General features: G+C 39.9%; 4 protein-coding genes across 4 annotated transcripts; all 4 read right to left on the bottom strand.

The window, feature by feature from the left end:
* Positions 1-223: 223 nt before the first annotated feature.
* LOC109114724 (uncharacterized) lies at positions 224-987 on the bottom strand. The gene has a single exon (XM_019197802.2). It carries the CDS (start codon positions 846-848, stop codon positions 498-500), a length of 351 nt encoding a protein of 116 aa, XP_019053347.1. The 5' UTR covers positions 849-987; the 3' UTR covers positions 224-497.
* Positions 988-5,558: 4,571 nt separating this feature from the next.
* LOC104597755 (Pentatricopeptide repeat (PPR) superfamily protein) lies at positions 5,559-8,872 on the bottom strand. Its single transcript, XM_019197788.2, has 2 exons — positions 8,243-8,872; positions 5,559-8,105 (listed from the first exon to the last, which is right to left on the bottom strand). The coding sequence occupies exons 1-2, from the start codon at positions 8,724-8,726 to the stop codon at positions 6,661-6,663; spliced, it is 1,929 nt and encodes a 642-aa protein (XP_019053333.1). The 5' UTR covers positions 8,727-8,872; the 3' UTR covers positions 5,559-6,660.
* A 10,021-nt stretch (positions 8,873-18,893) lies between these two features.
* LOC104597473 (Pectin lyase-like superfamily protein) lies at positions 18,894-22,447 on the bottom strand. The gene is made up of 3 exons (XM_010259035.3): positions 21,444-22,447; positions 19,739-20,070; positions 18,894-19,632 (listed from the first exon to the last, which is right to left on the bottom strand). Exons 1-3 carry the CDS (start codon positions 22,046-22,048, stop codon positions 19,145-19,147), a joined length of 1,425 nt encoding a protein of 474 aa, XP_010257337.1. The 5' UTR covers positions 22,049-22,447; the 3' UTR covers positions 18,894-19,144.
* Positions 22,448-22,586: 139 nt separating this feature from the next.
* Positions 22,587-27,257, bottom strand: LOC104597474 (transcription factor bHLH48). The gene is made up of 7 exons (XM_010259036.3): positions 26,220-27,257; positions 25,963-26,106; positions 25,804-25,869; positions 24,235-24,303; positions 23,972-24,043; positions 23,057-23,252; positions 22,587-22,961 (listed from the first exon to the last, which is right to left on the bottom strand). Exons 1-7 carry the CDS (start codon positions 26,751-26,753, stop codon positions 22,924-22,926), a joined length of 1,119 nt encoding a protein of 372 aa, XP_010257338.1. The 5' UTR covers positions 26,754-27,257; the 3' UTR covers positions 22,587-22,923.
* Between the last annotated feature and the right edge of the window lie 222 nt (positions 27,258-27,479).

Here is a 27,479-nt window from a genome sequence, read left to right as displayed (position 1 = left end):
TGGAAAGTAATATGATATGAATAGGTTTGGCTTAAAAGACAAATGATCGGTGAAGGTGAAAAATGATGAACTGTAGTACACAGGCAACTATACCTTACTAAGCTCTATATTTCTTTGCTTCTCCTCGAACGAAGCACATCAATGGTCACAAAATTAAAGTTGCCACCAATTTGAGAATTCAAACATCGCCCACATAACAGCAAGCATTGAAGGATAGAAGCAGTTTAAACTTCAATTCAGTAAAAAAATTATGTATAAAACTCTCAAAAACATTATCATGTTCATTATCTTTATCACCCACTACAAATAAAACAAAATAAAAGGTTCCCAAGTGATCGATTCCAAAAGTTAAGACCTTATTGAACTACATGAGCTTCATTTATCAACACGAATTCTTCCCTTCCCAGACCAAGATCGACCCAACAGCTTAGGACCCATTAAAAGAACCATACTAACAAGAGAAGGGTAGAGCCAATTAGCCATACCCAAAACACGAATTACTCGGATTCTTCTGCGGAGAGCGCGATCTTCTGTTGCTCGAGGCGTTCGAGGGCTTTCTTGTGCGCCCAAGTCTCGATGGTGAAATCGGGCTTAGCATTGAGACCGACGCCGAGGATGACGACGGTGAGGAAGCCGGTGATGTAGTAAGGTAGCTCCCAGTCCTCCCATTTTCTAGACTGACCGGGTGGTGGCGGGGTTTGGTTGAAGAGGTAACCGTTTGGTCGTTCTTGGTGCCCGGGGCTTGTCCACCGGCTCGGCCCTTCTCCTCCGCCTCTTGTACGGAGCGACGGTTTGAGACGGCTTCTTAGCATACCTGAAGCAGCCATGAAGCCCCTAGACGAAGACATGTTCCACTTGCACCCAGACCACACGAACAAACGAGAGATCGAAAAGGGGGAGAAAGCTGCTTTCGCTGTGTTCAGTTAGGAGATGAAAGTTGTTTTGGCCATTGCAGGGTGTTTTTTCCAAATTCCATATTTACCCCAGATGGTGTTTGGTAACAGGCTGATAGCCGCAAATATTCAGATTTAGGGGTCTTTTGATTTCAGCTGAAATGGCTGAACTAAAAAGCTTATTGCTTTTTCTTTTGGTGAATAGGTTTTTAAGGAAGTCGTGGGTTCCTTTTTTTAATGGCTTAAGCTGAAGTGAAGTGGACAATTTTACTAAACTAGCCCTATAGTTTCATGCATTTATTGAAACCTACCCTATATTTATGTTTTACTAAAATTGTCCCAGTACTTTACAACTAATTTACTTAATTGACCTTTTATCAATAATCTTCTAACTTGTATATTATTGTCTAAAAATGGTAATTTGACTAACTATACTCCGTGGAAAATGTTCAAGAGCATGGGCCTATGGTATTTTGTTTCAAAAGTACTCTTAGCATTTGATATCAAGTTTTTAAAATCAACCAATGTTTGATTTTCAGATCTACCGCAAAGTGTTTGGTTTCAGGAAACTGAAGAGGAAAATAGAACAGTGGATCAACAATAATTATTGCCCATGTTTTAACTAGGGGCAAGAATAACATATCCATTTATATATTTTAAGTATATTGGTTGCAAACTATTGGAGCCTTTTAGTAAAACATAAACTATGGGTAGGTTTTAGTAAATCCATTAAACAATGGGGCTATTTTAGTAAATGACCCAATATTTTATTATTTAATTATTTTATTCATTAAAAGACAAAAACAATAAGGTTTTGTTTGGTTCGTGAGAACAAGGGCCTAGAATCATAATTGGAATGGTCTTCCAACTATTTGGTTAGGCAAGACAGGAATTCCATTCCCATTCTTTGTGGAATGGCATTCCCCATTTGAGGGAATGACCATTCCCTACCCCTTCCTTGGGAATGAGAATCAGTTCCAGGTGGTTCCAATTCCAATTCCAATTTTGATTCCCATTTGAACCAAATAGGTGGGAGGAATAGTCCATTTTGATTTCAATTTCAATTTCTTTTCCAATTCCAACTATGAAACAAACTGACCCTGAGTCATTCATTTCAATAAACTTTAGAATATGAATGAGCATCATAATTTGCTGATTGGGCCCAACCTAAGAGAGGGCCTGCACCAAAATCATCATGACCAGATGAATTTTAACCATGTGATTGAAAGTACCAATTGCTTATTTGGTAAGGTCTTTGGCTAATTGTAGTGAAGACTTTGGAGTTCTATTACAAGGTAGGGCTTAATTCCAAATTCTTGATCCCAAGCCAATTCCAAGGTCTAATGGTTTACCCTATCCAAACCAACTCGAACAACCAACCTTGGTTGGTCTTGGTGGAACCAACCTTGGAACTAGACTTGCCTTGTAATAAATCCCAAAACACTTTAAGGGTGTGAAGACATGGACCCAATAACTCATGATTACAAAGACTATGGTCTCACTTGACTATTGAGTCACTTAAAGTGATTTGATCATTTTTTCTTCAATTTTATATTTGAACTGGTGAATGACCCCATACCAAGTACGGGGAATCAGTAATGTTAAATTTACATTATGGAATCAATAATGTTAAATTTATATTTATTAATATTTTAAATAATTATTAAAAATTCAAGAAAGATTTATTTTAACAAATAGCTTTTCAATAATTACTAGAATATGAACAATTTTCTTTTGTTATGATACATAGAGGGTTAATGATTAACTGAGACAGATAGAATGTAGACAGAAGTGGTTGTGGATAACCACTTTTGCATTTTCTGCATTTTTTAGGAATGGATTATGGTGGTAGTGGGTTGTGAGTTTTAGCAGCAACTTTCCAGAAAATGCCACGTGTCTAATTTTCTAGAAAAACGAGAAGGCCATGTGTCTGAATGGTGGTAGTGGGTTTTAACTTCTCAAAAAAAAAATGCCATGTGTCTAAATTTGAAAAAGCCACGTATTTGAATGGTGGGGGCTGTTCCATTGCTTTTTTTGTTTTGGGGGGGGGGGGGGGGGGGGAGAACAGGTTCCACGAGTATACGAGTATACCTTAGAACTGAACCGACCTTGGAACTACCAAGGCTATAATTGATATTGACAAGGTAGGTTCAAAGTTCCAACTTCATAGGGGTCATTTCAAGGTTCTACCTTTGAATTGAACCAAACCGACCCATGTTAAATCCCACCTATACTAGGGTTTGGGGGGGGGGGGGGGGGTTATGAGCCACTCCCTTTGTGTGCCTCATGAGGAAAAATCATTATTTTCCATGCTTTCAAAGAAACATAGGATATGGGACCTGTTTGGCAAATCTTTTTTGGAAGATCTTTTAGGCTTTTCAAAGACCACTAGACCAAAAAACGATATTTTTTTTTCCTTTTGGCAATGAAAAACAAGAAGTCAGAAAAGACTGACATTGTAGAAAATTCATGGAAGCCCGAAAATGACTGAAAATCAAGAAGCTTCAAATGAAGATCATGTCTTTCTATGCCTAAAATCTTTTGTTTAACAGCTCAATAAACCACGGTAGACTAGGATACTTACAAAATGGTGTTTTTCTTTAAAGACAAGACCCTAAAAGCTTAGTACATGCTTTTTCAGGCTTCAATCTATTGGTATAAAAATGCATAAGCAGGAATGTCTATGCAAGGTTTTAAAAGCAGATTCATTTTGAAAGTTTGTTATTTTATTAATATTTGTAGTATTTTATAGTGTTTTGTATTTATAGTATTGATTTTTATTATTCTAATAACATGTACAAAATTTCAAGTGAAATAAAAAGCTTGAAAGTCTAAAGCTGCCGATGAAGTTTTGACATTTTACTGCTGTTTATTTAAGCCTGCCTTTTCATGAGCAGTGGGTTTTTCTCCTTGATGAATTTTACTGCTAGAAAAAAACACCCAATTGGGTACTTACACTATAATTTAAAACCATGAGTTGATTTAATTTCTTTTAACAAGAACTGGATTGGATTTAGATCCTATCAGGTTTTGGATTTAATACAAGTCCATCACATTATATTTAGAATAAAGAAAAAACTAAAGATATAATATTAACAAAAACAATCACTTTTTAACTAACACATAGAATAAATTTATACTGAATATAATATATATTAACTTTTTTAATTATAAATTCTATTCAATGTATATATCAGACTTCGATCTTAATCAGGTTAGACAGAGTTAAATACACATCCGATATAATTATTAAATACATGTATGTTTCAGTGATTTAAAAGGCATGCCTAGGCGCATAGGCGAGGCGCATTTCAAGGTATGTGCCTCGCCTACGTCCTAGGCGCAGCCCTTTCAAAAGGCGCATACTTGGTGCTCCTAGGCATGCACCTGATGCGCCTTGCACCTCAGCCCAGGCGTTTGCCTTTTGAAAATTTGATGTTTTTTTGCTTTTTCTGAACATAGCGGCTGAGCCGAGGGCTTTGTCCCTAGACCCCTTTGCCTCAAGGGGCGTGGCACAAAGGCAGTTCGTAGAATCAGGAATGTAATATGTTTTACATTACATAAGCTACTTGAAGTAATGCAATTGAGTGAAAAAAGAGAATAGAGGTTTTACATGTTTGAAAATGTTTTATATGTTTGATTTTATTTTTAAATTCTCATTTGAATATGCTTTACATCTTATGTTTATGTATTTTAATTTTAGATAATAGATTTTTTAAAACATTATTTTAAAATTTAAGTTTATATTTTTATTAATATTACGTTTAATATTTTTTAATTTTCTGACTTTTTTTTTTTGCGCCTTGCTTCAAAAAGGCACGCACCTCGCCTTGCGCCTCAGGTGCAAATTGACCCCTACGCCTTTTTTGCGCCTTGCACTGATAAGTTTCAGAAATCCAAATTTGAAATAGTCAGATTAATCCCTGGAATATTTTCCTCGTTGAACTAGTTATATCCCTGGATTTCTTGATAACAGTTAGCGAGGCCTCCAACCTGGTTACCTTCTGTGAATTGATGACAGCTTGTCTTAACCAAGATGTTAGCGTTCCTTTCCTTGCTAGTTGTCTTGTTTAAACACTACATGAGCCTCATGGTTCTCTTCATCTTGAACCAAGGCAAACTTAAAAGGAAAATTCTTGAACTTTTTTACATGTAAAAACACTCACGCAGGAAATATGTCTATGGCTAATGATGATTAGAAGCCCACCAAATCAAGGACTATCCCAGTTAAGGCTTAATTGGGCAGTGTTTGGTAGGAAACATGCAACAACTGGACACACTGAAACCCTATCATCTTTAGAGTGAGAGTCAAGTAAAGTCCATGATTCTTGGCTTCACTTTGAATTGGTAAGGTTCGCATGTGATACCCAATCTGAACTCCCTAAACCATAACATGAGAATCATAGATGTCATGCCTTCATTGATGCAATTCCTTTGAATTAATGGGAGCATTCAAAAGCTCAAAGTTCAAAGGAAATGATGTAATTTAATGTTACGGATAAAAGGGATTCCACCGCCACAGAATTACCAATCCTGTTCTTTACACAATCAGTATTTTAAAATATAGTTACTAATTCATGGACTCAACCAGGCTTCAATTACAAAATAAAACAGACAAGCTGATGATTCTGTCATATTTGCTGTTGGAACTTGTTTTTCATTTCATTTGTTAATTCAACATGGGTACAGGCCATACTGTAGCAGTTGCCATGTTGTAGAATTACCAACCATTTCCTGAGCAATCCTCATACCACAGCAACAAGGTTGGTCAAATTGCACGATTGCTTAGAGTAATCTCAGTTTCAACATGTTAATCTGTTACTTAATGGTCCAAAGATGGACCGATTAAAAGATCCCAAATTTCTTAGGCTCAACCATGCAGGCTATGCAGCCAAAATTATCCATATGGAAGTGTAGCCTCCCTTGGAGCTCAATCAACATTTCCTTGGGATCAAGAACTTTCTCCAGAAAATTTCACCCAATCTTGAATTTTCAATTAAGCGGTCACCAAGAATTTCAATTAAACAGCATTCAAAGGAAATATATACCCAGCAAACTATTTTTCTGTCTTCATATAATTCCGGCATTTTTGGGAAATCCCCATGCAAACTGAAAAGACATATATGCCTTCAGCTTTCAAAAAATTCTGGTATTCTGTACCCCAATATTTATGTATCCTCCCTTTCGACATCACACTACTTCCCATAGTAATCCAGTAACCTTGGGTCCATGCAACAAGGTTTACAATTATATCTGTTTTCAGTCACTCCAAGGCTCCAAGCATAGCCAAACCTTTTACTGTGTATTGTTTTATTACATTTCCATATTCTTCACGAAATATCCTTTTTTTTATGAATCTTCAAGAAATATCCTTTTCACAACCGAATAAGGGAAATATAAACTCTTCAACTTCTAAATACTTCAGCTTTGCATGTATTTCCTTCTGTGACATTACACCTCCGCTCTACACAGTAACCAAGGCATGCAAGTATTTCTGTTTTGGATCACCCCGAAGATAAATGAACAAATATCAAACAGAAAAAAGGGGTACTTTTTTATTCATTTTCCCTATTTGAGAGATGATCCCACTCAATCTCATCATTGCACAGTATCAATACTTTACCTGTGGACTTAAACCAGAATAATATAACATGGACCCATTAGTCTCACCTTCCATAGCCCACTTTCAGATCTAAAAGTAGTAAGATCCCTACCCCATCCCATATCATAGTCACAGCAAGGTTACTATTGATAACAGAATCATCATTCACCAGTAATCACCACAAGAGCAGATTCCTCCTAAAATGTGATGGAAACGATTACTGTCTCTTAGAGATACTTCTCTCCTATAAGCTTTTGATAAGAACTTGGCAAAATTGTGGCAATCTACACAAATACGGAGGTTTTTCACAACCCGAATTGGTAGTCCATGAGGAATACCAATCAACCCAAATGCCAATGCTAGTTTCTCACTGTGGCCAAGGAGTATCTTCTCTTTCTGCTCCTCATCCACATCATGCAACACACAGCTGAGATCAGGAACATACCCAGCCTCCTTAATCTTTGCTGACAATTCTCTTACCTTCTCAAAGATCTCTTCCCTTCTGGGATGGGACCGATCACTAGCATGAAAAGTATGAATTGTTTGACCCAGATTTATCCAGCTCCGGCCTGGTTCCTTTGCCACAGACTTCTCTGTCATCAATTGTCTAATATAAGTTACATCTGCCCATCTCCCTGCAGAAGCATATAAATTTGAAAGAATAACATAGTTTCCAGCATTGTGTGGCTCAATCTCAAAAAGGCGGTGTGCTACATATTCTCCAACAAGAACATTAGCATGAACCCTGCAAGCACCTAAAAGTGAACCCCAAATAGCAGCTGTTGGTTTGAATGGCATTTGCTCAATAAAGGTCAAAGCTTTCTCTACTTCTCCAGCACGTCCAAGCAGATCGACAACACAACCATAGTGCTCAATCTCTGGTTCAATCCCATCTTGATCAGTAATCATTTCATTGAAAATGTTTAGCCCCTCAGTAACCAACCCTCCATGGCTACAACCTGACAAAACGGCCATAAAAGTAACACTATCGGGTTTCACTTGTTTATCTTTTCTCATCAACTCATAAAGCTCAATCACCTCTCTCCCAATCCCATGCTTACCATACCCCACGAGCATAGCATTCCATGAGATCACAGTTCTCTCTGGCATCCCATCAAAGACCTTTCTAGCATAGGAAAGGCTCCCACATTTTGAGTACATATCAATCAGAGAATTCTGAAGAACCACATAGGAGGATAAGTCAGAGCGAAGTACCCGGTTGTGAACTTGCCTGCCCTGGTCCAATGCAGCAAGCCCCGACAGTGCAGTTAAAACACTGGCATAAGTAACATAATTTGATTTCATTCCTTCTCTTTGTAAATGACAGAACAGTTCTAATGCCTCTTCATCGAGACCCAGCTGGGCATAGCCAGCAATGATTGCAGTGCAAGAAACCACATCCCTCTCAGGCAACCTTTCAAAGACACTTCGTGCTTCATGTATTCTATCTGCTTTGGCGTACATGTCAAGAAGCGAACTCCCTACAAATATATGTGATTCAAAATTGCTTTTGATTATAAGAGAATGAACTTGCCTGCCACGGTCAAACCCACAGGCACCCGAACAACAAGTAAGGATTGTTGCAAAAGTGAATTCATTTGGCGGTGTACCTGCCATAATTTTGTTTTGCACATGAAAATATGAGAATACCGCTAAAAGAGTCTTCAGTCCAATAGTTATCTGCATTGCACAAAATTCAAAACGAGACCAACTTTACATAACCAGATACATGAAAACCCAAGAATACCTGATCTTAACATCTGCACAAAAAGACCCAAAGCTTCAAGTGTATGTCCCCTCTGAGAATAGGCTGAAATCATGGCGGTCCAAGAAACAACATTCCGCTCATGCATTTCATCAAGCACATGCCGTGCATCGCCAAGGCAGTCGCACTTCGTGTACAAAACTATGAGCCTCGTTCTGAGATACACGGGCGGAAGATAACGAGTTTTAATCATGTGAGCGTGTACCCTCTGCCCCTCACGAAGTGCCCGTCGATTTACACACTCATTCAGTAGAGAATCATAGCCCTCGAACCTCACTCCTTCACCTTGAATGGCCATTTCCAGCAGGGCTTCGTTCAGTTGACCATTGATGCACATGGTTTTCAAAATCGAATTTGGCGGGAACTGAGAAGCTGGTTCACTGGTGGGTGAGGTGGGGAGAGAAGAAAAGCGGTTAGTTTTCAAACGGACCGGCCGGAGGGAAAAGACGGTGACTTTCCGGATCATTTTTTCCCGTTTCCCGACATATTTTACGAAGGGGCGCTATCGTTAAAATGATATTCAACATTCTAACAGTACGTGCGTATGGTCTACGTGCTCTCGTAACCCATACGTACGTGAGGCTAGTATTTCCCTACTTTTAAATACTCGTGCAAATAAAGCGGGAAATGGTTGAACAGAACCAATCAACTCAAGGTTCTTTCTCTAATTGAATTCACCCGTTCGAGAGAGGGAGAGAGTCGAATCATATCATATGATACAGCCACTACTCAGGTAGATTTATTTCATCTTCAGAATTCTGATGACAATGTACTAATTTCTGTTAACTGATTCCCTTGGGTTTTCCTTGTTTCGTTTTGTTTGAATTGCACTTCTGCGTTTCTTCCTCGTAGGATTTATTTTTCTATTTCATTGATAAAAAAAAATATTTTTCTATTTTTTTTGGGGTTTTCCGATTGCAAAAGAGGTGACTCTATTTCTTTGGTTCTAATGTTGTAGTTTCGGTTCGTATTGAGATGATTGCAAATTTTGATCGAAATTTATATAATTGGCATAGAATCCTGTCACATCGATTGCATGTTTTCTTTCCCTATGTTTATGTCGATTGTGGAAATCAAACGCATCCACATGTGCCATCTTGGTTTCCAGGTCATTTGGGGTTTCGTATCCTGAGGTCAAGTAAATGACTATTATTCCTAAGAATCAAAAGAAATTTTACAGACAGAGCATGGTCATTCAAGACTGCATGTGTAGCTTGTCGAATACAAAGTTAATCTAGAAATTTTATAAGGGCATGAGCTGGTATTTCAAATGGTTGGCAAGCCTGTTGGATCCAGCTGCTGCTGCTGATGATGATGATGCATTTCTGCAATTCCTCAATTGTTGTTTTATCTTGTCTTTGGCCAAATTCAATAAGCCAAGGACAAGATTTCTTGGATGGAATATATTTTTTGTAGCCTGCTTTTCCCAAAATTCCAAAATTCCAATTGAGATGTAAAAGCTTGCGGGAAGACTTGTTTATGGCAGGAAAGTTGCAGTGGACGAATGCAGACTGTCCGTTATTACCAAATAAAAAGAACTTTCCGAAAATAATCAGGCCCTTTGAACAAAGCCAGCAGTTCATTGCTTCCCTTGAATGGAAATTAATTGATAACAAAAGGCTAGTGAAGGAGGAAGTTAATGGCAAGAAAGTTGAAGTGAATGAATGCAGACTGTCTATTAAAGGGTAATTGCTTGTTGCCAAATTAGAGAGCCTAGTGAAGGAGGAAATTAATGAGCTGCAGGAGGATATCAGAAAAAGGCTGAAGAAACAGAAAGAGGATAATTGCAAGAAAAAGCATCTGTTAATGAACATGAAGGAAGCAAAAGAACTAGAGGATAAGAATAAGATACTGAAAGAGCATGAAGGAAATATAAAAGAGCTTCTGGACAAACAAAAGTTCTAGAGGATGACATTGATGACCTCCTACACATGCTCAGACAGAAGTACGAAGAAATGATCAAGGGAACAACATTGCAAGGAAAGCTATTTTAAAAAGTTGAGCCATAATCTAAATAAATAGGCCTATCAGAAAAGTCTAATCAATTAGCCAATCTTAAGACCACTAATAAATCTAGAGAAGAATGTTAATGAACTAGAAGAAAAAGCTACTTGAACAAAAGACTGCAGAAGTGGTAGGGGGAAGAAATTGCAAAAGAAGTTACTCCAGCAGATTGAATTAAAAAAATCCTGGGGCAAATATTGATCAACTCCAGAACAAGCTCAAAGAGAAGACAAAAAATAGTTGAGCTAAAGGAGGTTCCAAATACATTATTGGAAGAAGATTTTTCAACATGCCAATGATGCATTGAAAGAGGAAAAAATTAAACATCTGTTGACTTCTGATAAGATTTTGGAGTTTCAAGACAACTTCCTTTGATGAAAGTCTAGTCTAACCATGGAAACTATGCTCTCCAACAACAGTGTAGAGGAGAAAACAGATTCATCAAAACTTCTTGCTTCCTCTCACTTAGGGTGGTGAAAATGAATCCTTGATTCATAAAGAAGCTTCCAGAAAATGCACTGCAGTACTTCACATGGAAGTTCTTATATGAGTGGTTTTTTGCCATAAAAGTTAATTCCATTTAAGAATTGGTAGTTTTTAAAACTGAACATCTTTTCCAATATTATTAATAAAATTTCTTGACTGTTGTTCAAACAAAATTTTCTTCCTCAGAAATAGGACAATTGTATATTTTTCAATAAATTGTGGTTAAGTTGAAATTTATCTTTACTATTATATAGTACTATTGCAGAGACAGTAGAAAGAAAAAAAAATTGAAACTTGTATTATCCTGTTCCATAGGTCCTGCAGAGAAGTATATAGAAACCTCTGGGTTTTTCCAAGGTCAGAAAGAAGAAAGATACTAGTTTTCAAGAAAAGCTAGTTGATAATGGGACATTTAAATAAAACAATGATTGAACTACTACCACTCTTGACTCTTCTACTTCTATGCCCTCTAAGCTACTAGCTGGCACAAATGACCGATTTCTTATTGGATAAATACCCAATTCGCACACATATAGCCTGAACCCTGATGGCTCAGATTATGAAACACAAGATATTACTGTGGAGACAGTCCCAGATTCAAATGATTGGTTTCTTAATGACTCAGATGATGAAATGCAAGATGTAACTATGGCTCATGCTCCAAAAAGCAACACATATCAATTTCAAGGCTTGAAGCAAATTGAATGCAAGTAATGCAAGAAGTTCTATGATATTCATTCGGACTATGGAGGTAGAGAAAATGAAATCAATAAACATGATTTTCACTACGACATCATGATGATGTTTCAAGGCATCAGTACAGGTAACTTCCTCCTGACTCCTGAAGGATTTTGGAATACCAGATTCAGCTTTGACATGTGAATTTCTTTTAAAAGTACTCATTTAGTTGATTGATCTTTGTTTTCTTAATTTATTACTATAGTTGGTCAATGTTTGGAACCTCAACAAACATTTTTAGAAGCTTACAGCTTGACTCAGCATTAGAAATACATGATTCAAGTAAAAGCACCACCTCAAGTTCCATTCAACAAAAAAGAGGCACGGTTGAACCAAGTTTAATATTCAATTATACCTTAAGCTTCCCATACTTAAATTTCTTGGTTGAACACGACCAAATATCTAGTTGACCTTAACTTGAAAAGTATATCTGGTGCTTATGACTAAATGGTATAACCTTGAACCAAAAGTTGACTGTTCAAGCACTAGATGCTTAGCGATAAAGCTGCTTTCTGATGTACATCAATGTCTTTCTTTGGTGATAGCATAGGCCTGGAATCAATACTGCCTTTCAACACAAAGGATTTCTTGTTAAAATGCGGATAAGAGGTTGACCTGGTTAGTGAGTTTTCTGTTGGCATTGCGTAGTGTTATAAAAGCAGGAAGCAAACTAAAGGATAAAGGTTTCCTTAAGCCTGAAATGAGAGATTAGGCGAACTCCTGAAAAAAGTGATGTACACTCCTGAAATAACTCATGTTTTTGCTTCCTACTTTCTTGTACTCGGTTTCATTTATATACACTGGGCCTTTAATACTCATTGCTCTCCGAACACTGATATTTGTTTGTCAGCATTATGGGTGAGTCGGCAAGGTTTGTAGAGCATCTTGCTCTCGAACTTTTGATTATGCCAGAGAAACCTTAAGAACCAAACAACATCCCCTTATTACCTTGAAAACAATGTTTTAAAACATGGAAGCGTGACGCGAGATATTCCACTACCTGGAGGTGTGAGGTGTAGTTCAAAACGGAAGAGGTGTAAGCCTCCTGAACACAGGGAGGTGTAAGCCTCCTTAAGAGGAGGGGAATGAGGAGAAAGGAGGAAGGAGAGGTAGGAGGATCCCATTTTTCTTTATTTTTAATAAAAAACTTTTATATTAAGAAGAACAAAGATGCATAGCATGCTCCGCCCCCAACCCACTTTCTTTCCCCTTATCTTTCCTTCCCTTCCCTTTTCTTCCCTTTTCTTTCTTTTTCTCTTTTTTTTCTTCTCTTTCTTTTTCTTTCCCTTCCCTTTCCTTTCCTTTCCTTTCCTTTTTTTTTTCTTTCTTTCCTTATTTTTCTTTTTTCTGTCTTTTTATATGAGGTGTTCACGAGGCACATGAGGCGTACAACTCCTCTGGCATGCACCTCTTGGCATTTAGGGGGGTGCCTCGCCTGGAGGCACACCTTCAGGTGTACGCCTCCCATGCCTTAAACACTACTAGAAAGTTGATTGAAATTCTTGGTAGTTACAATCTTTGTCACAAATTTTTTATGAATCTTGAAGAATCTAAGCTCACATGCTTATGACCAAGTAGTGGCTAAGAGACAGAGTTCATGTGTACTTGGGAATTGTTTTGTCTATTGTCATGAAAGTGGAATTATAGCTACATCCACCAATGGCTCAATATGGAGATGTATAAGAGAACCCAAGTGCTTTGATAGGACTTGGTGAACTGGCATAGGACAGGAGAAAGGAAGTAAAGGTCAGTTTATTTAAAGATGTGTCAGGCTTACCACTTGAGGCTCAGCATGAGCAAAGCTTAAGGAAAAGCCCAAATGCTCAATCTTGAACCTCATTAATAAAATCATAAGGATCATTATCCATATTTTGAGATGATTTGTGTAAAGAAAAAGTGTTTCATAATTTAACTAAAGCACGTTTATCATTATGTGGCCATTAAAGAACATTTCTTAGTTTTCTGTATTATGTATACTAGTTGAGTTGCATAGGGAAAGATGAGGGCAAAATAAATAGACTAAAGTTTTTGGATGGCCATTTGGACAGGAGGCCAAGGAAAGTGTCAGCACTACAGTAAAGTTGTGATTTGTTTTAGGAATGGCAACGGGGCGGGGATTGTTAAGGGTGGCCCGCGAATAGGATCTCGTCACAGGTCGGTTAACAGGGAAAACCTCTTGTTTTCCCTTGTTTCTCCCTTTCCTCGAGGAACCTATCTTTAGCGCCTTAATGGTGATTTGTTAAAGAGATCACCAACTCTCCTCTGCTCTTTCTTGACTGAAAATTTCGATAATTTCATTGAATACCATCTGCTTCCTTAAATAGGAGATTACAAGAAGATAAGAGTCCTTCTTTAGGAAGACTTCCTAACAACATCTATCTTTAAATAATGCCACTGCCTAATTAATAGGAACACTGAATTTAGCTAAGAGATAAGATAGAAACACTGAATCTAGCTAAGAGATAAGATAGGAACAGATAAGATAAGAACACTGAATCTAGATAACAGATAAGATAGGAACACTGAATCTAGCTAAGAGATAAGATAGGAACACTGAATCTAGCTAACATATAAGATAGGAATAGAGATAAGATAGGGACACTGAATCTAGCTAACAGATAGGATAGGAACACCGAGTTTTATGCCCATTACTGCTGCTGTCTGCGGCTGTATTTCTTACTACTGCTACTATCTGCGACTGTATTTCTTTCCAACAAAAGCATCCACAATATTACTCCCCTCCTGGACTAAGAGCTTGTCCTCAAGCTCGAATTCAGGATAGGTGTCTTGAAACACAGTCAAAGGAATCTAGGTAGCTTCGGCCAATGGTAACCTGGCCCGTTCCACCAGAACCTCAACACCTCGATTAATTCTGGAGCGAATAATAGACTGAGGTTGGGGAATGATTTTGCCCTCTTGGATCGGGTTCCAATGAAGAGGGTTCATCCTCATCTTCCTCTTGTTCCACCAGGAGGCAAAAAAGTCTCTTGCACTTGTGCCCTGCTGAGTAAAGTTCATAACAATTAAAACACTGTCCCCTCGCCCTGCGTTCCGCCATCTCAGCCCTGGACAAGCGCTTAATAGGGGGTGCAACAACGCTGCTTCCCACGTTGGGTGCCGATCTGGAATTGTTGCTTGTCTGTGGTTTTTGTTCTTGGCTGGATGCTGAAGATGGAGCCATTCCGAGTGGTTTCGGGGCTGCCCATGTTGTTTGAGGCTTCCCTATACTTCCGCGGTTGAGTTGCAATTTGCGTTCAAAAGCGCGAGCCAAATTCATAGCAGTAACCAGATTGGGGGGATTTTGCATCTCCACATCCACCCTCAAAGTTTCCGCTAACCCCACGGTGAACATGTCAACCTGTTGGTCTGGTCGTACCGAAGATGCTCTTGCAAGGAGGGTCTGAAACTGATGCTGATACTCAGCCACAATTCCAGTCTGTTTGAGGTTGATTAGTTCGCCTAATGGATTGCTTGTTAATGGGGGCCCAAATCTAAGAAGGCAGTAGGATTTGAATTGGGTCCAACTGAGCCCAGGTTTCTCTTGCTCCAATTTATAAAACCAGAGCTGTGCCTCCTTTGTCATGTGGATGCGGCTAAGCCTACCTTGTCCCTGTCCTCTATCTGTTGGTTGCGGAAGAATTGCTCACATCTGTACAGCCATCCCAAAGGATCTCCAGCTCCATTATAGGAAGGAAATTCCAGCCTGCTGTATTTGGGAACGATCGCGTTTCCCTGGGCAACGACCTGCTGCTCGCCGGACGATTCTGCCACATCTGGTCGGCAGCCGTCTATGGTTGCAGCCCCTTCTGAACACTTTTCCTTGCTCGAAAAATATAACTCCATCAAGTGCCTCAATTCTCGAACGTCGTCCTTGATCTCGCGCACCTCCTTGCTGTTTTCCATGAGTTTGTGCTCCAGATCATGAACCCTAATCTTCAATTGCTCAAAGTCACCCATGACGCCTTGCTCTGATACCAAATTGTTAAGGGCCCGCGAATAGGATCTCGTCACAGGTTGGTTAACGGGGAAAACCTCTTGTTTTCCCTTGTTTCTCCCTTTCCTCGAGGAACCTATCTTTAGCGCCTTAATGGTGATTTGTTAAAAAGATCACCAACTCTCCTTTGCTCTTTCTTGACTGAAAATTTCGATAATTTCATTGAATACCATCTGCTCCCTTAAATAGGAGATTACAAGAAGATAAGAGTCCTTCTTTAGGAAGACTTCCTAACAACATCTATCTTTAAATAATGCTACTGCCTAATTAATAGGAACTCTGAATTTAGCTAAGAGATAAGATAAAAACACTGAATCTAGTTAACAGATAAGATAGGAATACTGAATCTAGATAAGAGATAAGATAGGAACACTGAATCTAGCTAACATATAAGATAGGAACAGAGATAAGATAGGGACACTGAATCTAGCTAACAGATAGGATAGGAACACTGAGTTTTACGCCCATTACTGCTGTTGTCTGCAGCTGTATTTCTTACTACTGCTGCTCTCTGTGGCTGTATTTCTTTCCAACAAAAGCATCCACAATAGGGATCATATTCCCCGTCCTCGACCCCGATTCTGAAATTAACCCCCATCTCCATACCCGATCCCCATCGGAGATAAAACTTGTCCTCCATCCCCGATCTCCGATGGGATGGGTTCCCCATGGGGACCCGAATCCCTGAATTTTTTTTAGATAACAGTATTTTTTTTTGAAAAATAAATTTACTTGAAATAAATAAAAAATTAATTATAAATAATGTTTTAAATATGTTTTGATATATATATATAATCATAGTTGTCAAGGCGACTAGGCGACCATCTGACCTAAACTATTTTATAAGTTTAGGAACTAGGAAGGGAGTAGGTTCGGCTGTTAAAAATGATAAGTGCAGGAAGCTAGGAACTAGGAAGGGAGGAGGAGGAGGAGGGAGGAGAATAGGGGCGGAGCCCCTGTTTTTTCGAAGAAAAATAGAATTGAAGCTGGGCTAGAAGAGAAGCCCCTATTTTTTCTAAGAAAAAAAGAACTGAAGCTGGGCTGGAAGAGAAGAAGCCCCTGTTTTTTTGAAAAAAAAAGAGCATTGAAGCGGGATTTAGGCACCCACCTTGTGTTTAGGTGCCCGCCTAGTTGCCTAGGCGCCCGCCTAAGTCTCTAGGCGGTCGCCTAGTATACAAAACTATAGGCGTTTTGGTGAGGCGACACTGTAAAACCGCCTAGTCACCTAGGCGCCTGACTAGGCGTTGCCTTGACAACTATGTATTTAATAAAAATAACATTTAATATGTATATTTAATTGGGGTTGGGGCTGGGCGGGGACCTCAATCCCCATCCCTGACCCTGACCTAATCGGGGATTCCTATTAATCCACGTTCTCATCCCTGCCCCGCCAAAGCAATCCCCATCCCCGACTCCATTGGGTTGGGGAAGTCGGGTCCTTGTCGGGGATGGGGAAAATTGCCATCCCTAATCTGTTTCCATATTAAGTTTGGGAGTACTTAAAAATAAGTGATTATTCGAATAAGCACTTATTTTTAGCTAGGACCACACCAATAAGCACTTATTTGCATTTGGGAAATAAGCCCGAATAAGTGCTTATTCAATAAGTGCTTATTTCCTTTCTGGCATGTCTTGGCCCGACATGCCATTTTGAAAATACCTGTACTGCCCCTGTTTGAAATAAGTGCTTTTTCACCAAATGCTCATGAGTGCATATAGAATAAGCACTTATTTTTCAAATAAGCACTCCCAAACTCTGCCTTGGGGCTCTTAGCAATTGTTAACAGTTTTTGAGTTGTCTTGAAGGATTTGTACAATGCATGTACTTGTTTCAGATACTAATATTTATAATACTTGCTTTCATGACATAAAGTTTCACACTTTGAGTTTTATGCCTCACATATCAGAACATCCTAGCACCTCTGCCTTATAAAACATTGGTAGAGACTACTAATGGTCTGTAAAGTGAGAGGCTTGGTAGGAAGATCACTTGTTTTGCATTTCTTGTGAAGTTTCGTAACTAAGGATCAAGATGGAGGAGGAACAAGTAGGAGTAAGAGAGATTGTAGAACTCTATCTCTAGAGTTATTAGTGGAGAGGGGTTTCTCTTAATTGTAATTTAGTTACAAAAATAACTAGAATCCTTTAATTCCATTTCCCACACTCTCTTGTTATAAAAGAGCTGAGATGTAATCATATGGTAGGGAAACATTGAATGGCTTGCAAACCACCTTCTCTATTTCTTTTTACACTGTTGATCTTGCAGTTATGTATTACCTACAGCTCCAGCTCGTGGGATTTCTTCAAACCTACAAGACCATTACCTGTCTATTGTTTTGCAGAATAAAGGCAAATAGGGTAGGTCTGTTTTTCCTTTCGTCAAATTAAGGGGAGTTGCAAAGTATAGTTTTGATGTCATTGGAAAAGGATGTCTACAGGTATGATGGAAATTTATCTCATGTTACCCCAGGGAATGGAAAAGGCAAGACTTTATACAAGAGTTCCTTAAAGCTTTCAAAGTTATCATAGCACAAATAGTAAAATACAAGATTATAATTGGTTATACTTAGATTGAAACTCAGCTGCTTGATTCCCTGCTATGTAAAACATATGGGTATACTTGATCCGTGGTAATCAAGATATTGATAGACATTCTGGTAGATTAGTGGGGATGTACTTATTTAGAAGGCTAGAATATATTATTTCTTTTATTGGAAAATTTTGCTAGTGTAGGCAGGCTGGCTGATTAGACCACTCCTTATTCTTTCATAAACGTTGCACTCCTTGGGTCATGGTTTTATCAATTAACCAGCCAGTTAGACTATCCAAACCATCAGAACAGTCAAATAACTGGAACCAGGAAGGTCACCAGGTCACCATGTCATCAGCTCAACCATCTGGTTCAGTCTGAGTCTGATAATGGCTATGGTCAAATACATTAAAACAGTAATGCCGTAGGGACATAATTAAGACTAATGAAACAGGGGGCATTGCTTGGTAGAATGATAAAATCTAGGGCTGACAAGGAACACGGACCTTGAGTCTATGAGCAACCACTTCATGCAAAACATGTCTGAGGTTTGACTCGTATCTGGTACTCCACCTCACCCAAGACCCTGATAGCTAGGACAAGCATTAGGTAATTATTCTTTTATTTTTACTTCACAGCCATCATCATCATCATCACCATAAGTAGCAGCAACTAAGCCTTGTCCATGAGGTTTGGCTACATGAGTCCTGTTCCACCATTCTTAGGATCTATGTTTGTAAGAGTTTGGAAAAAGTTTTCGCGTCCGCTGCCAATCTGATACTGTCCATTATTTTTACTTAAAGAAAAACTTAAATAAAATATTGCCCTTGGCATGTGGAGCAAAAAACATTAACTTGATAGGGGTATTTGTGTGTTTGAAATTGTAAGAGAAAAGGTAATAATGTCTGCTATAAAAGATTATACAACGAAGTAATTTTACAACAAGTACATTTAAAACAAATATTGTCTAACAAATAATCAAATTCCCTTCCACCAGAATCACTAGTTTGTTTAGGGCTTACTGTGACATTCAGTTCATAAGAAAACAAAAACATTTTTGTTGATAGTAAATCTTCTCTGCCACATTATTTAGATCAAAATAATGGAGGAAACAGGGATTTTATGCTCCTGTCTACTGTTGATACCGATCCAACTGGAAATTAAACAAAGAAATGTTATGTACAGTTGAAGGCCTCAAATCCAAAGGGTTATCCCAATGTTTGTACTCATTCTCAAACCATCTCATGTTCATATTCTCTATCACCAAACCATCAATGTGCTCCATCATAATCCCGGCCATGCTGTGATTAACAAGACCTTGGCATCCTGGCCGGTAATCAACCAATCCAGCGGGGAAATCTGTCCATCTTCTGTAGGTAACATTCACATTGATGAATTTCAAGTTGCTTAGAAGGCCTTGTTTAGAACCAGATAAGAAAATCCCATTTTCGGAAACAGCAGATATGTTAACAAAGAGCACATCAGAAATAGACCCCTCTGCTGCGTTTGAGTCGCGTGGACAGCTGGTCACATAGATGGGCTCTGCTCTCCCCCACCATGATGGGTCATAGTACCTTGTGCTGATTTTTATATTTGAGAAGGTGATACCACTCACATTTCCTACACAAGGACGTATAAATCAGTAAGACTCGTACACTTCAATAACAGAAAACTGTAAATGTGTAACATAGACTTGGATGTAGTTAAGGAACCTAAATGCTGTTACCTCCATCTCGAATCTGGAAACCTATTCCTCTGTGAGAATCCACAATGGTGATATTATCAAACAGCAGATTCTTAAAAGCAAAGGAACTCGCACTACCAAGCTTGATTGCAGAAGATTTAGTTCGAATCCAACAGTTTGTGGCTGTTAAGTTATAGATAGGGCCAGTGTATGTCTTAGGACAAATGGCATCATCTCCAGTGTCAATATGGCATCTTGTGATCACAGTATTATTTGAATCTTCTATATCTATCCCATCATTATTTGGGGTATCAAAATCTCCATAAATAGACACATCATGAATTGATGTCTTCTGGCATCTGACTATGTGCAAACTGCAATAATATTATGATCTCATCCACAATAAGAGTCGGAAAAGAAATAATAACAGATGTGAGCAGAAACAGAAGCTTGCAGACAGGATCAAGCCTGACCTCTTTAACATACGGTTATAAGGTCACTCTGTCCGAGAATATCATTTTGATAAGTGCACAGGGTCCCCATTTGTGCTTAGTTGGTTAAGGTGGTGTTTGGCATCAATGCTGTTGCTCCAGAAAACGTGACACATTAGTGCCACCTTGGAAAAATCGGTGCTCCAAAAACTGGTAACATGTTTGGAACTGTTTATTCATAAAAAACGGTGCTCTAAACCACGCTTTGAAATCAAGAATGTGTGGTATGAGTAAACGCTGAATTCAAAGTTTTCTCAAGTTTGGAGTTTATTGCTGCTAACGAGAACATGATATGACAGTGACATGGACTTCTTATAATGGGTATCGTGTTTAAAACAGATATGGAGTTCGGGTACCAAACATAAGGTATTATTGTTGCCCCAAGAGATGTCCTACCTGACAGCAACGTTTTCAAACAAAAAAAAAAAAACACCATTTTCTAAATAAAACAGAGGCTTGAATTTGTTTAACATTGAGTCATAGGGTAGCTCCGTCTGAAAACATCATTTTGATAAGTGCACAGTCCTCATTTGGGCTTAGTTGATTGATAGAAGGAGTAGGCTATGTTTGGTTTGAAGGAAATATGGTCCATCTGTACTAGACACACATTGCACTGGATCGGATTGGGCCAGATTCAATCCAATTGAATTGACACCCCTTAAGCTCTTAAATAACTTTGAAATGTTACACACTTACGCTTCGGATCCAACTCAGCAATTATTGACGTGTCAAAATTTTACTGGACCCGAAAAAAATCCCATCGAATCCAAAAGCCAAGATCAGAGTGATTATGACAAATAGTGGTGATTTGGTGGCAATACTCTCGCTAATCGACACGTGTAAACTGAAAATTGGGGCTACAATGACATTGCAAACCTTTTCAACTTATCAGCCAATGAATGACTGACACGTTACGGTTATCATTTGGTTCGCATATTTCTTAATTTATGGATAAGATTTAAAATTTGAAATGATGACGTTGGGCCCCTGGGCGTGAAATGAATTATGAAGGGGGAAATAGACGCAATGCTAACAGTACGAGCTCGTGCGGTAACGCGAGCGCGTACAACACAAAAGGACAATATAAAAATCAGGGCGTTTTTGTAATAATAACAAAGGAACCCTGATTCATCCTTTATCACTATCTTTCATAACTTCCTAAAGCGCGTTCCATTAGCATTGCCTAAGGGTGAACCGGTGAAGACAACGGAAAAACAGTGGAAAGAGGGGAGAGCGAAGAAGAGTGTAGTACGCACCACCAATAAGCGGGCTCCATCAATCTGATATTCCAAACTCTGACATTCTGGCAACCCAGAAATCCGACGAGTCTCGGCCGGCACTCGTCGCCATAACAAGCACCCGTGGTATTCCAGCTGACCATGATGTTCTTTCGATCGTTGATCTGTTGGACAAACTTCATTCCCTGGCCGTCGATCACTCCCCCGCCGGTGATTCCGACGTCCGTCGCGTTCTCCGCCAACACCACGTACCATCTCCAAGACTCCAATGGATAGTCCCCCAGTCGCGCCCCTCCCAACACCCGAGCTCCCTTTTCGATTTCCAACACCACCCCCGATCTCAAGAAGATCGTGGCCGTCAGGTAATCTCCCGGCGGAAACCTGACTCGTCCGCCTCCTGCGTCTGCGCAGGCGTCAACAGCGGCTTGTATGTGCGACGTATCATATCTCTTACCGTCGCCAGCGGCACCAAAATCGGTGACGGAAAACGTGGCCGTCGGCAGGTTATACTGGGGGAGAGCGATCGTATCATATTTCGATGACGCGGCGGTTTCTGAAACTGAAAGGAAAACTAAAAGCATACAGATGATAATAGCAGAGACTGGGAAAAGAAGAGACGCCATTCGTTATCTGGGTCTTGGTTTTGGGTTCTGACTCATCATCTGACATTATTTATCGACACATAACATCGACTCACTCACGGTCACGGAACTAACCCTCAGCCTCGAGCGATTCCCCGTCTTTTTTTATTTTTATTTTTTAGATATCTTCTTGTTTTGTTTATGATAGCGGGTGATAGAGTGTTGGGAATCAGCATCGTAGTTACGTTGATCTCGATGGTTTAGCACGGTTCATTCGTCATCACATGTAGGATCTGTTTCTGATGGTCATTGATGAAGACGACCACCTTTGCCTTATTGAGCAATCTGCTAGCGACAGTTTAGTAGGAAAAATGGTTTTCCTTTTCCACTGGAAAGTCTGGAATTGGATTTTTCTCCTTGGAAAGGCATTGGAATTTTGATTTTTTAAGTGCAATTATTCAAATCAAAACAGTGTTCCAAGTAGAAGCCATGGATTGAAAGCAGCCCAAGCCCAAGCCCAAATCCAAGCTCCAAGCAGCCTGCACCGTGGTAGGAGTAGGACTCTTTAAGTATGTTCAAATATGGGAAAAGAGAAAGGGAACTTCATTAATGATATTCTAAGCAACAGCTTGTTCCAGGTTATACAATGAATCAATCAATCATCTCACAAATGTAACAGAGGTAGAAGATTGAATGACTCAGTTAGTAATTAGATATATATAAAAATATAGAAACAAATTCTCTTTCTTCCTTTTTCTTTTCCCTCCCCGACTTGAAGAAAAATTAGGGTTTTCTGAATGTCACAGCCCAAATTGCATGGACACGAAATCCCTAGGGAATGCTGACTGCTCCTCTCCCTACAAACTGCTAATAATATATCCATTATGTACACTGCCAATCAAGCAACCGCCAAGGCATCAGAGTTCCATTTTCAACTGGTTCGAGCTCAGGGACACTGCCAAAGCAAAAGAAGCAGAAAGAAATGAATCATCTGTCAGTTTGTCCCACGTAGACACAGCCGATTTGATGATAGACGGTTAATAAGTTCACCTGAATTTGCTGAGTTGTAGCTGAAAAGGGAGTTGTCATGTGCAAGGAAGCTGTTGCTGCCACCTCTCTCCCACGCAGCTGGTCGTTGCAGCATGTCAACCTCCCACATGGGTTGTTGCTGATTCTGCTGTTGCTGCCACATCAATGGCTCAATCGTCACTGCGCTGGGGAAGCTACTGGAAGTAAGGCATCCAATCTGCAAGAAATCAACACGCAGAAGATAAGTCATGTCATGTTACCAAGAAAGGAAATCAGTGACGATGGGATCAAGGATTAACCATCACGGGTGTTGGAATGGATAAATTTGTTGCATGAAGTACTTCTACATCTCTACCCTTTATCTAGGAATTATGAGATCCACTGGAGAAAGCAGGAAAGGAACATCCCACCACATTTAGCCATCCGATCTTCCTTTTTCAAGTTTTGGAGAAGATTATAGTGAAATGGGTAGAGAGGGAGGCGGGAGGGAGAGAGCATTATATATTTCTATGCGTGCAGATTAATTGCTTATCCACCCTTCTGAGGGTATCAATTACCTTAATTCAGAAATGAATTTGGGATCGTGATCAATTATCCTGTTAACTAATTTATCCCGTTACAAATTGAGCCTTAATTAAACAAAATAGTGAAGTCTCGCCAATATCTCTTGACGTTTTTCTTTTTGAAAGGCCTATGCTCTTATCTCTTGCCGTTAAAGTAAAGGTTTTACACGGTAAAGAAATATTAGGAGTTTCTTTGTTAATCTTCTACGAGTAGGGGCCATTAAATTCATCGGCAAATGATATTTTCTAGCTCGTTTTGTTTCTCTTCATCCTACTACTGTCGTTTTGGACAGTCACAGCAATGGAGTGAATCTAACAGTAAAAAAACGGAAACTAAACAAAGGTTCACGTAGTAGTAGTGGATGATGCGTACTTCTGCGGCGAAAAGGCTGTCAAGGCTGAAGTCGATTCTGGGGTTAACCGCAGCGAGTCTCATCGATAAGAACTGAAATCACAAACCTCGAATCAGATCAAGATCAAAACAAGGTGAACGATATGATGATTTCGAATGACTGAAAAGCCTACGAAAACATCTAAAATATTAACAACTGGAAGCTTTTTCCGGTTAAAAGTTGAAACGAACTCGAGCCAACAATAAATGAAAGAAGGGTGGGAGTTCTAAGTTCTGATTCTGACCTCCACTTGACGCTGCAGACACTGTACGTGGTTAATGATCTCGTCGAGCACCAACGCCGTACCGGAAATCTGCAGAAAGCATGTTTTTTTCGTAAAAGAGCACCATTAAAAAAGAGATATGCTTAATGGCGATACATTTTCCCCTTGCCAAAACGAAAAGAAAGGTGATACAATGCATGCACTCTCAGAGGGTACAAATCTACGTTCCTGAAAAAATAAAATAAAATCCATTATTTTCCTTGTTCGAAATTTGAATGATATTACACGGTTATCGTGTGTCACAGCCTTCGATGGATTGATGTGACCCCACCTTGAAAAGCCACAGGATCTCACGGTGTGCAGTAGGCAGATTTCTTCACGAAAACTCGTGAAATTCTCTGTTTCCGTTTTTCTCTTCCGAAAAAAAATATTTAGATAATCCTTGAGATATCGGCATATCTACACCGTACATCAACTATAAAGTGAAAAGTGAAACATCCTATCGATTAACCTAAACAGTGAATGGCCGAGATCCTCCAATCGAATGGTGCTTCTCAAGAAATCAGAATGGTGGGTCAAAGTCATATGCTCTATGGACATTGGAGAGATGACCGATGATGATATCATGATGTGATGGAACCATGATAGAGCGTACATCAAGCTCAAGGAACCTCCAAACAAAAGCTCTGAAGAGTTGATGTGGTCCTAATTCCTAAAGCAGCAGCAGATATCAAACCAGTTGGATGCCTCCGTTCTGCAACCAACCCCCACCGTTTTCCGTTTTCCGTTTTCCGTTACCCTCCATTATGATTATTGTTTGGATAATGTGTGATGATTCTTGGCAGCCTAGCCACAGACAGCCACCGGATCGGAATAAATGTCTTGGTGGTCCCTCGACTCATTCCAACTCAGTGGCCTTCGCAATACAATACACACGTAGCGGGCTTATGAAAAGCCAAAGGCAATAAAGATCAGATGCGTTAATGTTTCACCTCAGTACCATATCTACGCACAGAGATCCTATACCTCAGAGGCTCAGAAGCTCGACTCTGTAAACGAACGAGTCGAACGTACTTCCTGGGGGTCCCCACTGAGCACCGTCGGATGGCCATCGGAAATCGTGTCAGTGTGAATTCCGAGGGACATCCTTGGGAAAAAGAGCTGAGGAGTACACACTCCTGAAGAGGATGCCATCACAGAAACAGTGACTCATGGTCCATTCCCATCACGTCGTGTCTCTTCTCTATCATTCGCAGTTCGGTGGGGTGGAAGGTTTTTTTTGCCCCCCATCGAACCTTTATAAAAAGTTCTGCTTTTGTCGTCTCACTCTTTCCACGAAGATACCCAACTAATTTACCAGATCCCTTCGCTTTACTGGGGCATTCTCGTTATTCAAGCAATTTTCATGTCCATTCTTCTACAGCTCACAACAGAATATGAAATTAAATCACAAAACCATCTTAATTTTTGCCCCTCTTGGCCATAATTGTGAATGTGGAAATGACCAATAAAAGGAGAAAGGCCTGTAAAATTACTATAATGCCATCGAAAACTTCAGAAAACCAAAAAGTGAAAAAAGTGAGGACGAACCTTACTGCAGCCGGGGACCAGTTCCTGAAGAAGCTTCATCCGAGCATTGATCTTCTCTCTCCTAGCCTGAATAATAAAAAACAACAGAAGAATTAATAAATGATTTAGGGCTTGAGGTTACGTGATTAGAGTTCAGAGAAGCAAATGAACTGAAATTACTCTTTCTGCTAAGCTGTGGCTGTCAGTTGCTTGACCACGACGAGCTCGAACATGGACGTAAGGCAGTTTCTCGCCGTCTTTATCTTCACCAGTTTTCGAACTCCCGTGCTCCACGTTTTTGCTCCTTTTAGCAGAAACTTTAACCTAATTTTCCCCAAGTGCAAAAAGGAAAGCAGTTTCAGAGCTTTACGCTGAAAACGGGAACAGTTACCGCCAAAGGAAACCCTAGCCCCTATGGTGCTTATTTCGAACTTTACCTTCTTTTCTCGTTCCTTCCGCTTCGTCGACTTCTGGTTCTCGCTCGGCGTCGCTGGATCGGAGAAGACCAGGCACGAACTTGGATTTGACTCAGAATCGGCAGGTTCGTTCTTCAACTTGAGTGAATTCTCGCTAGAATTCGACGGAAGGGAGTTCGCGTCTGTCGATTCTTGCGCCCCAGCGTAGATGGAAAACTTGGCCGCTCGTTCGACCAAAGCAGCATTTGTAGGAAAGGTTGGGGAACAGTTGAGTGAGTAGCCTAGCGTCTCCTGCTCATTTCGGCTATCTCTCCACAACTCCGGTGCTGGAATCGGCTGAGCCTTGGTGGATTGCGGCTCCTGGAGGAGTTCCATTGCTTGAGTGGCCGGAAGTCCGAGAAGAGCAGTGAAAGAACTCCCCGGAACCGTTGCTTCCTGAAGAAGATTTCCTGTCATTAATATTCCATCGCCGAATTCAAAAGTATCTTCTATGATTCCCGGCTTATTCTCACTGCAACTCCCAGATCTGCTACTGGAACACGAAATCCGCTCCATAAATAACAAACTTCACTTAAATACTCCACCTGATCGTCCAAAAACCCAACCAAACCGAATCAATATCCCTAAACAAAAAAGGCTAACACCACCTTATCCCACTTCGCATTCACTTCAAAACAACTCCTCTACAACGTAACTTCTCGAACAGTTTCCGCTTTCACCAAATATAAACCTTCGAACCCTCTTCAAGTGTCAGAATTCAGGGCTCGAATTTAACTGAAAAAAAAAAACCCGAAACGCAGAACCACCACCCCGGAAGAAAAGAAGCAAACGACTTTAATTTAGTAGGGTAGAAGAGACAGAGACAGACAGAGAGAGAAAGAGAGACCTCTACACAGTCCTCTTCTCTTCCAACTCTTTATCCGAGTCCTGAGCTTATGTTCCAACTATTCCCTGTAACTCGTTTATATGGTTTCAGGAGAGAACACTGAATAGAGAGAGAGAGAGAGAGTGAAACGGAGAGAGTTCGAAATGAGGAAAAAGAAAAATCTGACAACAGGAAAGGAGAGAAGAGGGCTGGATATAAATGGGAGGGGGCCCGGACAAGGCGGACCGTAGTGTCGCGAGCAGCGTACGTGTTCTACTGGGGCTCTATACGCGTAGCTCGTCGCTGAGTATCTCTCCTTCATTATTACGATCATATCGGTATCCTAGAGTGGGGACCGGAAAACCACTCCGACAGGTTTTTAATCGTGGCGTACGACGCGTCATTTTCCTGCATTT

The sequence above is a fragment of the Nelumbo nucifera genome, chromosome 7 (genome assembly GCF_055504915.1).
Source record: "Nelumbo nucifera cultivar China Antique chromosome 7, China Antique-T2T, whole genome shotgun sequence".
NCBI lineage: Eukaryota > Viridiplantae > Streptophyta > Magnoliopsida > Proteales > Nelumbonaceae > Nelumbo > Nelumbo nucifera.
Note: the sequence above shows the minus strand (reverse complement) of the source record. Positions and strands in the feature narration are given on the sequence as shown.